This window comes from Medicago sativa, chromosome 5 (genome assembly GCF_051527215.1).
Source record: "Medicago sativa cultivar Bolivia chromosome 5, Bolivia_mono, whole genome shotgun sequence".
Lineage (NCBI taxonomy): Eukaryota > Viridiplantae > Streptophyta > Magnoliopsida > Fabales > Fabaceae > Medicago > Medicago sativa.
Genome location: NC_140753.1, coordinates 71,295,228 through 71,312,605, shown reverse-complemented (window position 1 = coordinate 71,312,605; position 17,378 = coordinate 71,295,228). Strand labels below are relative to the sequence as shown.

Genomic DNA, 17,378 nt, shown 5'->3' with positions numbered 1-17,378 from the left:
ATTCGAGTGTTTGGTGTTACCCCCTCAGTGAAGATTTGGAGGTATTGCTTCTCGGTGAACTCATGATTAGGGCATCTCTTGAGAAGCAAATTGAATCGCTCCCAAGCATCATACAATGATTCACCTTCTCCTTGCTTGAAGTTAGAGATCTCCATCTTCTTGTCCCAATACTTAGACATAGGGAAGTATTTCTCCAAGAACTTCAGCTCTAACTCTTCCCATGTTTGGACAGTCCCGTTTGGAATTGTTAGCAACCAATCTTTTGCTCTTCCCGTCAAGGTGAAAGGAAATAGCCTTAGCTTCTTTTGTGCTTCAGTCACGGTGGCTGGTTGCACACAAAACTCACAGGTTTCAGCAAAACGGCTCAAGTGTTCATGAGGACTCATAGCTTCAGTCCCATCGAATTGCTTGTCCCTCAAACCATTGAGGACAGTTGTCTTGATGTCGAACGCTACGGGGTTAGCTGGTTGAAAAGTGTGGGTCAGTTGACCGCGATGAGTCGCTAACCCGTAGTCTCCAAGCTTAGGTCTTGGTGGTACAACTCCTTCTCCTTCCATCGTTGCAGATTTAGGAGAAGAGATTGTTTCAGATTCACTTGAGAGTTGCTCCGGTACTTGTTCTCGAACACCCGGTGGAACGGATTGAGCTAACCTTTGCGATCGGACAGCTTTCCGAAGTGCTCTAGCAGTTCTTTCAATCTCCGGATCGTACTCTAAGTCGTCAGAGCTCTGTTTACCTCGCATAAACAGCAAAATACCTTAGTAGCACTGCACAACGCAAAGTAATCAAGTGAATATGAAAACAGAAAAATAAAAATAAAAAAACAGAAAATTAAATTGCAAAAACCCTAAATTATAACGTAATTGCCTTGTTGAAATAATTCAACAGTCCCCGGCAGCGGCGCCAAAAACTTGATAGATCTCTGGCAAGTGCACCAAATACTATCGAAGTAGTAAAAATATCGTTCCCACGAGGACTGTTTTTAACTTCAATTATTCAATTTCGTTATAAAAGTAGGATGTATAAAAGTTTATTTTGTTTTGCCACTAGGCAGTAGATTTGGTTTGATTTTAAGAAATCAAATAAAAAAGTAAAGATTTGATTAAGAAAATAGGAGAGAGATGAGATCAGGTCTTCGAATCCTCTATGTTTCCCCTAATTGGTTACTGCACCTATTATTACTAATGATTCTCTAGTTTCACGATAGTTAACAAATTAGCCCTAATCAATCCCTTGAGTTAGGACCCTCTTTTTAAACTACAGCCCCTAATTCCTTAGGTGGTCTAATAATCATCAAAGGTTTAAGCACGTTAACCTAATATCACTAACAAACGATTATCCATTCCTAGACTAACCATGTTTATTAGAACAATTCAATTTAGGTCTAAGTCGAAAGCTATGGTCAGTAGTCATTCGATCTCACAAAATCATGTTTATATTTGATCAGGATATAAAAAGCAGTAAGAACAATTGAATTGAATGAAAACTAGAATATCATTAATAAGTAATAGAGTTTCACAGCAACATATGATCAATTAGGGTTACATAGGTTCATCTCCGACCTAATCTCTAAGAGATTTAGCTACTCATAATTGAGTTTACAAATAGCATAATCAATGAAAGAATTAAAACATACATAAACTGGGTTAGAGATGATGAAATCCTCTCCGCTGCAGCCTTCTGGGTGTTAAAATCGCACTTTCGTTCTCCAAAATCGTAACCCCTGTTCTTCAGATTGAGTGCAGTATTTATAGAAGTCATGGGCCTGACCCATCAAAATCGCGCCGCGCCTTGTTAATTGGCGTGCCGCGATTTCCCCTTTACAGGAAGTGTGTATTTTTGCTTCAAAAATCGCAGCACGGCTTGAAATTGGCGTGGCGCGATTTCCTTCGAACAGACTTCAAATTTTAAGCTTTTTGCACTCCAGAACAGTATAAATTGCATGAGAACTCTATCAAAATGTCACAATAAGTCCCTAATATTACGTAATGACAGAATGTCATCAATAATAATATCGTACGTATACAATACGGTTGGATTCCTCCATAAACATAAAATACGGTTGGATTAAAATGTATATAATACATATTGTTAAGGCAAAATGCACATGTACATAAAACAACACTGTATATTTGATACCATTTTTTAATCAAATATTTACATAATACATAATTAACGCAACTATCTTGATCAAAGGTCTAATCAAAGGTCTTATGCATTGCAAAAAATTTGTTTGAGGAACATTAAATGCTATAAGTAAAATGAGGCGCCACGTGTACTTATGCGCATAAAAGTATCCTTTTGTATTATATAAAGATAATATAATCGATATCCATACTAATTTTTCTCATTTAAAAAGATAAGAATTTTTTCTAAAAAAATATATGAATTTAAATTATATTTGTTATATAATCGATGTCATTTAAAAAGATAGGTATAGTTTTTTTTGTTACAAAAGATTAGTATTGTGTTTTTTGAGAAAAAAAAAAGATAAATATAGTTTGTTACGTTATGAAAGTGTAAAATATATTTACCTATAATTTTAATCAAAATATAAGAAAAAATTATTGTGAAAGTTAAGATAAAGAGGTTAGAAATAGAGTTTTAAGCAAGGTGGCGAGAGTTTTAGTTCAATATAATACTAAGTAAAGATTAAAATAACCCGTAAAAAGAGGTTAAGTTAAAGTTTTTTTTATACAAAACAAACAAAATAAAACATAAATTAAAAGTATCCCTTGAGTTTAACTCAGTTGGTAGGGATATTGCATATTATACGCAGGGACCAGTGTTCGAACCCCGGACACCCCTCTTCTCGACATTAAAATGTGGGAGCTCTAACCACTAGGCTACTTGACCAAAAGAAAAATTTAAATTAAAAGTAAACCTCGTTTTCTCGGAATTTAAGTCGAATGGATAAAGTGCACTTTATCAGTCCTTGTGAACTTAACTCAGCTAGTATGGACAATACATAGTAGATGCAAGGACCGGGGTTCAAACCCCGACCACCACAAAAAAAAAATGCACTTTATCATTTTTTTTTTATGAAATCTACTTTATCATACTCCATCAAGACGATCTTGCAAGTTTGAAAAAAAGTTAATTTACCCCTTCATACTCCATCTAAGAGTGTAAGTGGTTCAGATAAAATTGATGAACATGAAAAGCAAACCAAACAAAAAAAATTCCAATCTTTTCTGGTTAAGGTTAAATATATTTTTCATCTTTTATCTTTTACTAGAAATTCATTTTGGTCCTTTGTCTTTTTTTTTAAATGTCTTAATTCTTTATCTTTTTTCTAAAGTATTTTAGTTATTTGTCTTTTTAAAAAGGGTAACGTTTTAGTCCTTTCAACACACCATACGAATGAAAATAAAGACTAAATATCACATTTTTAAAAAGACCAAGGATTAAAATGATTTAAAAAAGCTAAAACAATTTTTTTAAGCAAAAACCAAAATGAATTTTTAATACAAGATAAAGGATATAAATTATATTTAAGCCTAATTTTGATATCCAATGAGAGAGTTTTTTAGTGTTGAATTTTGTATACAACAGAGTCAATAAAAAAAACTATATGGATTTTTCTAATGTATTCATGATTGCACAAAAATAACGATCATTAATTTACTACCTAATTTTATTTTTCAATTTTCTTTTAAAAAAAATCGATTATCTGTCATCTAATTTATCCAGTTTCCTCTAATCTTTCTCCCCAACAACATAGAATTTTTATTCTCGTTCTTTTAGTTCTAGAGAATCTTGCAAGTTTATAACAAAATTGATCTGTCCTTCATGCTTCAGTTAATGGTGTAAGAGGTTCAGACACAATTGATAAACTCGAAAAAACCAAACCAAAAATTATCCAATATTTTTTGGTTAGGACAAACACTCAACCAAACCAAAGGAAATTGAACTGGATTGATTCAATTATTAGTTTTTAATTTTGATATCTAAGAAACCGATGTAGCGACCTGATAGGTTTACTAAACTTGCAAACCTCAATTTGACTTAGGCCCATACCCAATATTTTACTAACATCATCACTCAAACAACATGAATCAGCAAGCTCGTTACTCACACTCAGGGTTGGAGGGTTGAGGAAGTGAAGAAGTTGCCATCTCATACTCAACAAAACAACACTGGTGGTTTCTCCCGCTCAACAATAGTGGATGGGTTGGAAGGTTGAGGAAGTGAAGCAGAATTCCATGTTAAGAATGCATATAGGGTACTAACGAGAGTGTTGAAGAATTGAAAATGTGAGTTTCTACTTTCTAGGTTTGAAAATTCCATTTTTCCATCACTATTAGAGGGGCCTCAAAATTTGAAAAAATCGAAAAAAACTTATACCTACGGCCAAAATCCATCATTAAATGTTCTTTTCCGTAGGTAAAAGTCTGAAAGACAACAATTTTGCTGTCAATTTGCATTATCCATAGGTAAATTCCTATTTTTCTGTGGATAAAATTACTATTTAAACTATTACTTTTTTTTTGAAGGGATATTTAAACTATTACTTATATATTTAAATATAACTCAGTTGTGTGTAACTATAAGTGGTGTTAGTTTTTTTTCAATTATTTTTAAATGAAAAAATATCAAGATTATAACAGGGCCTCTGAATTGTTGAAGATGACCATGAATCTTAATATGAACTTATATAAGTTAAGTTTCTGTTTTAAGTTTAACAACATATACAGTTGTTTCTTAACTTTTCTTATCCCATTTTTATTGCCTTCTACTCCCTCCATTCCTTTTCTTTTGATGTTTTAGAATTAAACTTTATTCCAAAACTTTTGATGTTTTAGAATTTTTAATATTTTTAATCCAATTTTACCCTTGTTGAAAAACACACTTTGAAAATTGGAAGTTTAAATAATAAATGCAATTTGTGTGGTGAGTTTCAATAATTAAGGAGATTAGAATTTTGAGAAAAAAAAAATCAAGGAGTAAGTAAGGGTATTTTAGTATAAACCATACAATTATTCCTATAATTTAATGATTCCTTAATATTTGTGCAATCACCTAAAACATCAAAAGAAAAGGAATGGAGGGAGTATATACAAGCCGTATAACTTTTCCCAGTTATATTCAGGGGCGGATCCATTTGAGAGCAATGTGGAGCTAAAGCTCCACATGAAATTTTTTTTTTTTTAATAAATAAAATACATGTTAAAAATAAGATCTTTTGAATGCTTTGTCACTTGTTAATGATACCAAAAAATAATTATAAGAAATGAGGAATGAGGGATGAGAAGAATTTATATCTAAAGTTATTAAAATTTGCAATAAGCATGATATTGATGTGCTTGATATGGATGCACCGCATGCACAAAGGAAGTAACTTTCATTGAAAAACACCAATATTGTTTATTAAAAAGTTATATATTTAATATAAAATACACAAGTTATAAGACAAACTTACCATTTTAAATTTCTTAACATGTGCAAATTTGCATATGGTAGAAAAAACTCTTCTTATTTTTAATATAATTTGCATTATTGTTTCTTCAAAATTTTAGCTCCACGTATAATAAATGTCTGGATCCGTCCCTGGTTATATTGCCTTCGATATGACTTCTTCCACATATATTGCTACAATAATGTTTCGCGTGAATTATTATATAAGCCATATAACGTATCCCATTTATATAAGCCATATAACTTATCCCAGTTATATTGCAATGTTTATCGCACAAACCAACCTGCAATCCCAATTAATTAATTTTTTATTTGAACTAAATATTATTTTTTGTTACTTTATAATTTTGTTTGTTACAATGCTATCTTTTAAATTTGAAAGTTATATTATATTTTTTAGGGAAAATTAGTTTAGAATACATGACTAGATTCATATTTTCAAGTTGGTATTTATAACCTTACAATTCATATTAAAAAAAACTATAAATCATAGCTCAGTTGGTATGGATAATGCATAATCTTGATATATAGAAAAAGTCGATGAAACCTGCTTCTGGTAGGATGTTCCCCGTTGAAATTTTCACTCCATAACCAGCAGTCTTCAATCGAAGAAACACAAGTTTGTTGCAATCGTTGTATCTATATAGTAAATTTCTTGGGGTAGTGGAAGATTTAGAATTGTAATGATATTTCTATCATCAACTCAGAAATCCTTGATCTTAAACTCCATAAATTGGGGTGGGATATCTTGGATTATATCACAAAAAGGATGCTTTGAGAAATTAGTATCTCCATCTCCTATCTTGAAATCGAACCCATCTTTCAACATGTCAAAAGCCTTGAGATATTGAGATATTCTTCCCATGTATATGGAGCCAACTTTTTTTTTTTATTATGTCCAAGAACATATTACCTTCAAAGAGTTATTTATTTTCCAAATGAAAGACTCAAAGCTTCTTGTCTAATTGCGCTAAACTTCAAACAAATTTGTCTATTAAAAAGCAGTGTTATGCAAACAGACCGAATGAATGCCGATTCACCTAATTGTGCATAAAAAAAAAAAAAACAAAAGAGTGTAACTAACATTTTGCTTACAAGTGTAGTTACCTTTGGCTTGCAAAAAAAGTAAGTGAAAAAAAAAAACATTTACTGTAAAATGCGAGTAAAATCTAAAAAGTCGAGCTTTAATTCAATTGTTTTGAATAAATTGCCCTAATTATGTATGAGTTAATTAAATTGGGTTCCCCAATTTAATTAACTGACACATAACAAGGTTAATCAGTCAAATGAGTCTATTATTTTTTAGCTAAAGAGACATATTTGGATCCTTTGGCGCTCAAGGAGATAATCTAGAATAAATCAGTTCCTCTAAAAGTCTCTCGATTTTCTAACAAGACACTTCCAACGAAGGATAATTTAGTTTGGCATGATATTATAAACGTCGATTCTTTATTTAGTTTAGGAGCTTGTGGGAAAGAGATTCGTAATTGCTTGCAGTTGATATGGTTGATGTCCATTTGGATTATTTTGAAAGAGAAAAATAATTGCTTGTTCAGTAATACGAAATTGTTTCAAGAGCAAATGCTTGATAAAATTAAAATTCTTGTTAAGTGGTGGTGATTAAACTTTAAAGTCAAAGAAGATATATATGAACTAGTTTGACATTAATCTCTCTGGTCGACTAATCCTTATTCTTGTATAAGCTATACATGCTTTTGATTTCGCCTTGTGTTGTTATTTTCTTTTTGTGGGGACTTTATCCATCTCAGCAACAATGCTGCACCAAGGGGTCCTATCAAGTTCAACCTTGTAGCAGCATATACAGTCCCTAACTTCAGAGAAGAATCTCAGCAGACACCGCTGAAGCTACCCTTGCGAGATTGATGCCTTTCGACCCACTTCATTTGTAAGGGTAGCATCCAATATCCAGTCAAGTTTATGCCTTTCGACCCACTTCTATTTATATTTAAATGGAACATCGAATGCACGGATGTTATTAGCTCTGATCAATTTGGATAAAGTTTGAAAGCCTTATGTACTAACACCCTTGTCTTGTTCTGGATAGTGAATGCGAGTATGCAAATCCTCTAAAATGGGACATCCAGAAAGAAGCTTGCTGAAATTCTCTTTACTCTTGAGATCAACTTGATCTAAATAAAGGGTCTTAAGCGAGGGAAGATTGACAAATATATTACCAACCACCTTTAACGTCGTCAATTTGAGAACCACAACTGTTGGAAAAATGAAAATAATTCGCCTGAAAGGATCAACCGATGCAAATTAGAGATCTAGAGATCCTCTATAGGATGTCGTTTTGCAATTTCGATCCAACTGTCCACGTTGAAACGGTCCCAATAATATGCATGACGGACTTGTAAATAAAAAGGGTGCAAAGTTGAGGGACAAAATCACTCATTTTGAACTTAAGAGACGAAAATAGCACAACTGTGAAAATCAAAGGCCAAAAATACAATTAAACATTACTATATTTGATTCATTAACAAGTGTCTTTAGAGCATTTAGATACACCTAGTTAGTGTTTCCCTAAATTTTTTTCATATTGGGTTTGTTAAACTTAAATTGAGATGAATTTTTTAGTTTATTTTTATAATAATAATAAGAGAGAAAGATTAACGAACAACAAGGGTGGATACACCATTATATGATACAACACCAAAAAAGCATTAATGGATTTTTTTTTTTTTAAGAAAAAAATGGTATATATTAATCTCCAGAGATCCACGCACCCACAAGATGGTAAGGCTAGGACTCAACAAATGTTACTTGATGAACAATCGATCACTACAAGAAAATCCTGTATTTCCTACAAAATTTTCCTACAAAATTACCTAGGACACGTTTACCGAGGAATTACCGACGAAATTTTCGTAGGAACGCATCTGTCAGTCAAAGAGGGTCCCATATACACAGAAAAGTGGTGCGTGGCAGGTTGTGAATGGCTAGATTTACCTAGGAAATATTTTGTAGGAAAGCAGCGGACCCACATGGAGAATAACATTTAAAAAATGGTATGTGGCAACTTGTGAATGGCTGGATTTACCTAGGAAATATTTTGTAGGAAAGCGGCGGACCCACAAGGACAATAACGTTTAAAAAATTGTGCGTGGCAACTTGTGAATGGGTGGATTTACCTAGGAAATGTTTCGTAGGAAAGCAGCGGACCCACATGCAAAATAACGTTTAAAAAGTGTACGTTGAAGAGATCCGTTGTTGTTACCGTTGGTAGCATTATATATATGTGCTTCTGCATTCCACTGAGTACCAATTCCAACTATTTTCCTTACCATTTTCTTCACTTAATTCTCAATCAAATTTTCTTAATATCACTCAAATTTTATTCTTCATTATTTACACTATTTTTCATCATTTTACTATCATTGTTGAAGTTTCTAGCACAGGTTATTATTGTTATTTTTTATAATTGATTTCAATTTTATGTGTTTGAATCTATATATTTTTAACATAGTTATTAAAATAAGTTACGTTTTTTTTTTATAGTTTTGTTGGTTCCGATCGATTTTGAGGTTGGTGGTGTTGTTCGTTGCTGTTGATTTTGCTGCCTCCAATTAATTCGTCGACTTATTATGAGGTTGGTATATTTCTAACTTAGTTTAAATAATTGGTACAATGGTATGATATTAGTAATAAATATTAGTTATTAGAAAAATAGTTAGTAAACTTATATTGTAAATAAAAATGTTATTAGGCTTTTTGTATAAAAAAAAATGTTAGTTGGATTAACTTCATCAAAAAAATATTTAGTGGGATTAAATTTAAATTTCAACTTATTAGTGTTTCTTTCAAAACAAAAAAAAAACTTATTAGTGTTAGAGAGTATAATAAAAAAGGTGTTATCTTGTAGAAAAACTTGTAGTTTAATTAGTTAAAATAGTTATTAGAAAAATAGAAAAATAAATATTAGTTCTTAGAAATAAATATTAGTTATTACAAAAATAGTTAGTAAAATTATATTGTTAATTTATTTATTAAAATGTGTTGCATTATTTTTTGTAGTCGGATTAACTTCATCAAAAAAATATTTAGTGGGATTAAATTAAATTTCAAATTAGTGTTTCTTTAAAAAAAAAAACTTATTAGTGTTAGAGAGTATAATAAAAAAGTGTTATCTTGTAGAAAAACTTGTAGTTTAATTAGTTAAAATAGTTATTAGAAAAATAGAAAAATTAATATTAGTTATTATATATAAATATTAGTTATTAGAAAAATAGTTAGTAAAATTCTATTGTAATAAAATTATATTGTTAATTTAGTTATTAAAATATGTTGCATTATTTTTTGTAGTTTTCTTGCTTTGGATCCATTTTGAGGTTGGTGTTGTTGCTGGCTGGTTGTTGCTTTTTTTTTTTCGCATCCACTTGTTCATTGGCTTGTTATTTGAGGTTAGTATCTTTTATTTATTTAAAATTAACTCAATGGATTAGTAATAAAAATATTAGTTATTAGAAACATAGTTAGTAAAATTACATTGTAGTAAATATGTTATTTAGATAAAATTTGTTTTACTTAAAAAAAATGTAGTTAGTAAAAATGTTACCGTAAAAAAATGTAGTTAGTAAAAATGTTACTGTAGTTCTTTAAAAAAAAAGGTTAAGTTAGTAAAGAAATATGTATAATAAAGTTTGTTAGAAAAATAATGTAAATTAGTAAAAAAATTATGAAGTTAATTAATATGACATATGTGAATTATTTTGTGGGAATTAGTTTTGGTGTCCGCGCTTAACATTTATTTGTGGTTCGTAAGTTGTATATGCGCGCAATTTATTTCATACAAATTTTAGAAAATGTGATATAGATTACAAAATGTTATATATTTTAGTCATAAAATATAAAATATTATATAATTTTTATGCGATACCATGTTTATTTTGTACAAATTTCTAAATATTTAGGTGATTAGAAAAAAATTGTTATTTATATTAGAAAAATATTTACGTATAAAAAATGGAACTAATTTGAGTCAACTGCAGTGACGCGAAAAATGGACCAACATATTTTCCATCGTAGTTGGATGTACGATAGAAAATATCCGGGGAAAAGGAAACTTAAGGCGGCTTTTGTGGATGGAGTTCGTGATTTTGTTGCTTACGCCATGGCGCAAGATGCCTTTCAATTGGAGGGAGGGATAAGATGTCCGTGTGTTAAATGTACGTGTAGGTTGATTCGGAGCCCAAAAGATGTTCTAAACCATTTAAAGGACCTTGGGTTTATGGAGAATTATTATGTGTGGATTTATCACGGTGAACAAGAGCCGACAAATAATACCGAGTCTGATGTTAATATGCACGCTTCAAGCAGTGAGGCGCGTATGGAGTTTGAAAACTTTGGCGTGATGGAAGATATGGTCGGTGATGCTCTTGGGGTGAACTTGTCTTACAACGAGGGTGGTGAAGAGGAAACAATCCCGAATGAGAAAGCGTTGAAGTTTTACAAGATGATGCAAGAAGTAAACAAGCCGTTGTTTGAAGGGTCGTCTGATTCTAAGCTATCCATGAGTGTGAGGCTTTTAGCTGCCGCGTCAGATTGGAGTGTAGCCGAAGAAGGCTCAGAGTGTTATACAAATATCATGAGGGACGCAACTCCTGTAAAGGACAATTTGCCCTTGAGTTATTATGAGGCTCAAAAGTTGGTGGAGAAGTTGGGATTGGAAGTTAAAACTATTGATTGTTGCGTTAATGGGTGCATGTTATTTTACGACAACGAATTTGGTAAAAATGATGAGGCGTTGGTGGCGTGTAAATTTTGCAATGCACCGAGGTATGAAGTATGTGATGATGCCGGTTCTCAGAAGAAGAAACAAGTCTCAGTCAAGTCAATGTTTTATCTGCCAATAATACCAAGATTGCAGAGATTATTTGCATCAACTCACACGGCCGATAAAATGACGTGGCATTATTACAATAAAACTAATTCAGGTGTGATGCGACATCCTTGTGACGGAGTGGCATGGAAGCACTTTGATCAAGTACATCAAGATTTTGCAGAAGATCCACGTAATGTGAGGCTTGGATTATGCTCTGATGGATTTATTCCGTATATCCAAGCATCAGCAACGCCTTATACTTGTTGGCCAATTCTTCTTACCCCATATAATCTTCCTCCTGAGATGTGCATGTCAAAGCCTTATTTGTTTTTGAGTTGTATTGTACCGGGACCTACGAGCCCCTTAGATGGTATAGATGTGTATCTACAACCCTTAATTGATGATTTGAATAGATTGTGGAACGGTGTATCGACATATGATATTGCAAGGAAGAAGAATTTTAGAATGAGGGCAGCTTTGATGTGGACTATTAACGACTTTCCTGCATATGGAATGTTGTCTGGATGGTCGACTCATGGCAGATTGGCTTGTCCACATTGCATGGAACGCACAAAGGCCATATGGTTGCATCACGGAAGAAAGCATTCGTGGTTTGACTGTCATCGTCCGTTTTTACCAGCGACACATGAATTTCGTAAGAAGAGGAATTTGTTTACTAAAGGAAAAACAGAAAAAGGTGGTCCGCCTCCTAGGACAACATCAGAGGAAGTATACCGCAGAGTCAATGAACTAGGACTTTTAAAATTCACAGATGTTGGCAAAAGAGTCAGACACCCAGAATACGGTGAAGAGCACCATTGGACAAAAAGAAGTATCTTCTGGGATCTCCCTTACTGGAAAGATAATTTACTAAGACATAATCTTGATGTGATGCACATTGAAAAGAACTTTTGTGACAATATAATTCACACGGTGATGAATGTCTCTGGTAAAACAAAAGATAATGAGAAGGCTAGAATGGACTTGCCATTGCATTGTAACAGACCAGAAATGGAGCTACAACTTCTTCCAAATGGAAAATATCTAAAACCCAAGGCTATTTATAGTCTTACTGCTGATGAAGCAAAATCTGTTTGTCAATGGTTGAAAGAATTGAGGATGCCAGACGGATATTGTTCTAACTTGTCGAGGTGTGCCGACGTCAACTCAGGAAGACTGCATAGAATGAAAAGTCATGATTCCCACGTTTTCCTGGAACGCTTACTACCAATTGCGTTTAGTTCATTGCCAAACAATGTTCTAAAACCATTGGCTGAAATTAGCCAATTTTTTAAAGACTTGTGTGCTTCAACCTTGAGGATGGATGAACTTGTTAAAATGGATCAAAATATGCCTATCACTCTTTGTAAATTGGAGCAAGTTTTCCCCCCGGGTTTCTTTGATTCTATGGAACATCTTCCTGTGCATCTCGCATACGAAGCTTGGCTCGGTGGACCTGTCCAATATAGGTGGATGTATCCTTTTGAAAGGTTCATGGGTTATGCAAAGCGAATGGTGAGAAATAAAGCAAGGGTTGAGGGATCAATAGTTGTATAATTATGACAGGGATGTCTGGGCGAGACAAGGATAGGGGTAAGGCTCATGTTGTAGATCATGGGAAGCCGAAGAAAAAGAAGAATGGAAGAATAGATGTTTCCTCGCACCCTACCAGACAGTGGGTTCGGCCGACGGGGGTTACCTTCCGTAACATTGATGAACGGACAGGTACTCCTATTCCTACTACTACTACTCCACCTCCTTACTCCACTCCATTCCCGACTATTCCTTCCGAACCATCCCCGCCTAATCCTCCCGCACCATCCCCGCCTATTCTTCCCGCATCATTTCCAGCAGCTACTACTAGTCAGGCTACTACTAGCCAACCCCCCATATATTCTAATCATGGTTTTGCCATGCCTGGATTTACTCTGCCATCCTCACACTCACCAAATTACAACACCACCCCATATAATGTCCGACAAGGCTTTAACACATCCGTTCCATCACAATCATCAACGGAACTGATGCAAGATCTTATGCAAACTGGCAATTTCCTAGCCTTACTTGCTGATCAACGGCCTCAACAACAGCAACAACAACAACAACAACAACAACAACAACAACAAAACAACCAAAATGAAGAGGTACCATCTGGGGGTGATCAACAACGACGACAACGACGTCACATCATTGAAGACTGGGAGTATGTGGATAACCTTGTTGTGGTTACACCAACACCTGAAACGTAAGTAATAAAAATTTAATTTGTTACCTATGTTTGACTTAATTCTTATTAGTTTTTTAAATGCATAATTTAATTAACAATTCAATTTTGTAGGTTGGAGCCATCCCACGGAGTATCAGAACATATTAGAATGGCGATTCAGACGTTTTACCCTAAAGATAGGCGTTGGGCCGTATATACAGATCTTACTACCGATGACAGGAAGGACCTTTTTAAATACTTTTCGGTAAACACATTTTATTGAATATTAAATAATCGTATTTACTTTATAATATGGTTTACTTTTTTACATTATTGAATGTCTAGTTAATAACCTCCTTCATTGTATAGAGCCTTAAGTTTTTCTCCTTAGTTCATAAATAAAAAAGAACCTCCAAGTTTTGATTAGTTAAATCAAATTTCTTCAATGAGCCATTGTTTATTGTTTTTAATCTTTAACTTTGATTGCAAAACATACAAATTGATTTTGAAATTGCTCTTCTGCAGTGTGGTTTGTCATGTATGATTTTGATGTCTTGAGTTTAGAGTTTGCTTGATTTTATTTCTACTGTCTTTCGTATCTTGATCCAATAGCCAGCCAGATTGTTCCTTCCCTGATTGCTTAATTTCAGCTTTCCTATAAGCGGGGTTATGCTTCTCTTTACTCTTCTTTTACGATACGTTATCAAGAATTATTTTTGTAATTTTTGGATTATTGAATATAAACATCATTGGATAATTAAGATACAATTGGACGTTTTGCAGCGAGCTGAGAAGTCTTGATGACTAGAATGGTTTGATACGAAAATGGGGAATGGCTCTAGATAGATAAATCATTTTTTTTATTGCAGGATTTTTGTAGATGGGAAGCTCATCATCACACTCTTGTAGAGAGAAACTTTCATAGGGTAGCTGCAAGACGTTTATCAGATTTATTGTATGATGAACGGCAGGAATTGAAAAAACGTAAGGGCAACTATCGTACGGAATGGATCGGAGAAAAAAGCTGGGACTTATTGCTGAAGTATTGGAATGAAGATCCACATTTTAAGAACCGGTCCAAAGCTAACAAGGCGAACAGAGCATCTATTGTTGGAGGACAGTTGCACGCACAAGGCTCTGTCAGTAGCGTTACCCATGCTAGAAATTTGGTAAAAAAATATATTTAACTATTAATATTTTTATATATGTATATATTAAATTTGCCAAATGTTCTAATTGGTTAATATTTACGTGTACAATTAGCGAAATAGATTGGGTAGAGATCCTTATCCGGAAGAGATCCATGATGAGACTCATTTCAGTCATAATCTTGGTCGGTATGTCGATGCTCGAGCTAGCAATACCCAGGTAAATTTTTAATAATTTTCTGTTCTCTGCTGTGTTCAAAGGATGTGTGTCGGTCATATGTGCATTGTCAATTGGTGCTTGTTTGTTGGTGCCTTTCATTTTTATTTGATGCTTATAAATATCACATTGTTAGTTAAATTATTAAAGCTTGCTGCTACCCAGAAAATGTTGTTCTGTTCTGTTCTGTTTGCCCGTTTTTTGTTGGTTGGTGCCTTTCATTTTTGAAATTGAAGCTATCAGCATTTTTTTGTTTGTGGCTTGCTTGCTGCTGCTGTGTCTGTGTTTTTTTTCTTCCCGGTTTTGATTTATTGTTTATTACTTTTCTTTATAGGCAGCTTATCGCACGAGTGCAGCGGAGTTTTTGGAGGAGAATTTTGAGGTTCCATCATATCCAGAAATTCCCTTCCCCATTAAACTTCAATTATGGGCAAAGGCTGGAGAAAAAGTAAGACCGGATGGAGGAAAAGGAAGAAAGGGCAGAATGTACGGTCTTGGGCCGTTAGCCGGCAATGTGGTACATGGAGATTTGTTCTATGTTCCTCCTCCACCAGAGTCCTCATCTCGTTCTAGGGAGCTGCCTCTTGAGATGCAAGCAATGATACAACAAATGAACCAGGAGTTGCAATCTCAAAAGGAGGCGTTGGCAAAGAAAGAAGAATCCGAGAATGAGTTAAGGGAATTGCTGGCCAAACAGGCAGATGAAATGAGAAAACTCAAAAGGATGGTTACAAAAAGGATGGGTGGCATGAAGAGTAGGAAAACATTGGAATCATCGTCGCCATCGAGTCAATCATCACCATCGGTTCAAGAAGACCGATCACATGATGACGATGACAACGTTGATGATGATGAGGACGACGAGCGGGATGATGATCATAGCGAGTAATTTTTATTCTTGTGTATTTTGGTGTTGTTTTTAGCAGGTTTTTTGGTTAGGGACTGGTTCGGGGCAGTTTTGGGGTGTTTTAGGTTGTTTGCAGTGGTGATGTGCCACTGTCAAAGAAAATTCTGGTTGCCTCACCACTGTCACAGATAATTTTAGTTGCTTTTATGTAATTATTATCAGCACTCTAAACTCTGTTGCTCACAGTCTAGTAGGGCTGTCAAAAACTCATGGTGATAGAACCTTGTTGGGGCATGTCCCATATCAGTTAAATCCTGTTTGATTTGCTGCTAGTTCAGCCTCTGTTTGTGTTTAATATAACAGGTTTCACGTCAAAAAAAAAGGAAACAAATTCTCAAAAAAATTTGGGTATTTTTGAAATTTTGGTGCACTTTATTTATTTGTTTTTTTTTAAATTTGATTTTTCTGAAATTTTGGTTTCATTTTCATTTCAAATTGGAAATTTGGATTTAATTATTTGTTTTTTTAAATATTAATGTTTCCTAGGAAAGTTTCGTCGGAAAGCGTGTGGCAGCCTGCAAAGTGCTTTCCTACCAAAATTTCGTCGGAAAGCATGTGTCAGTTGTGACAGTCTGCAAAGTGCTTTCCTACAAAACTTTCGTCGGTAAATTCCTCGGAAACAATATTTCCTCGGAAATTCCTCGGAAGACTCGTAGGAATAGATCTAAAATTTCCTACAACGGGTTTCCTCGGTAATCCCTAGGAAAACAGTGTTTTCCTATGAAATAGGCTTGTTTTCCGACGAATTTTTCCCTAGGAAATCAACTGTTTTCTTGTAGTGGATGAAACACATGGATAAAAACACTACTAGCTTAATACAAAATAATTAGCTAGGAAGCACGTTGAAACACCGAGTGGGATTGGTCCACTAGTGATGAAAATCAAATGCAAAGTTTTTATTACTTTGCTTCAAGCCATCTGAAAAAGCAAGTTTCACGCTCTCTTTCTAGCTGATGTAAAAGTTGATTTGACTGTCGGAAGATGCGGCTATTTCTCTCCTTCCAAATAGTCCAAACAATCGCTAACCAAATCATATGAAGAGCTGCACGTAATTTTTTAAAATCTCCTACTAAATAAGTAAAAGGGGTAATAGTCATTTTAATTCTCGAATGTGTAAGGATTAATTAGAATAGTCCCTGAATGTGTAGACATTACAAAATAATCTCTCATCGTGACTCTGTTAGTTAATTTATTCCCTGAAGTTAAATAACTCCGTTAATGATGACATGACGTCTGATGTGGCCGATTAGTGAGTATTATCTTTGCTATTTGCTATGAAATACATGTTTTGTAACTAATATATGACTTCAATTGCATGGATAGTATGCTTCAAATTGGTCTCTGGCCGTATTTTTTACTTTTAAAGGAAATTGCAAACTTTAAGAGTTTAAGGACCGTGATGAAATTGGGTACTCCTTTGGAATCTTAAGGTGCCTCCTAAGGTGAAAACTTTTCTCTGGAGATCGTGTAGAAATGCTCTTCCTACAAGATCGTGTAGAAATTCACTTTTCTCTGAAGGTTTTCTGTTGTTCGTTCAAATTTATAACAATTTTTCACGCTTTTGCAGGCTACATTTTCCGACATTTTGAAGCTACTCGGTATGTGCCATTCTGTATTATTACCTTTTTTGTCCTTGGTTT

General features: G+C 33.9%; 2 protein-coding genes and 1 non-coding gene across 3 annotated transcripts; all 3 read left to right on the top strand.

Annotated features, from left to right (window-relative positions):
* Window positions 1–57: 57 nt before the first annotated feature.
* Window positions 58–164, top strand: LOC146924617 (small nucleolar RNA R71). Its single transcript, XR_015013029.1, has one exon. It is a non-coding gene; the product is annotated as a small nucleolar RNA R71 (small nucleolar RNA).
* An 8,543-nt stretch (window positions 165–8,707) lies between these two features.
* LOC146924616 (uncharacterized) lies at window positions 8,708–12,817 on the top strand. The gene is made up of 3 exons (XM_085711877.1): window positions 8,708–8,837; window positions 8,938–9,028; window positions 10,428–12,817. The coding sequence occupies exon 3, from the start codon at window positions 10,439–10,441 to the stop codon at window positions 12,815–12,817; it is 2,379 nt and encodes a 792-aa protein (XP_085568003.1). The 5' UTR covers window positions 8,708–8,837; window positions 8,938–9,028; window positions 10,428–10,438.
* An 11-nt stretch (window positions 12,818–12,828) lies between these two features.
* LOC146924615 (uncharacterized) lies at window positions 12,829–16,010 on the top strand. The gene is made up of 5 exons (XM_085709563.1): window positions 12,829–13,505; window positions 13,599–13,731; window positions 14,336–14,635; window positions 14,730–14,834; window positions 15,166–16,010. The coding sequence occupies exons 1-5, from the start codon at window positions 12,829–12,831 to the stop codon at window positions 15,718–15,720; spliced, it is 1,770 nt and encodes a 589-aa protein (XP_085565689.1). The 3' UTR covers window positions 15,721–16,010.
* Window positions 16,011–17,378: the final 1,368 nt, after the last annotated feature.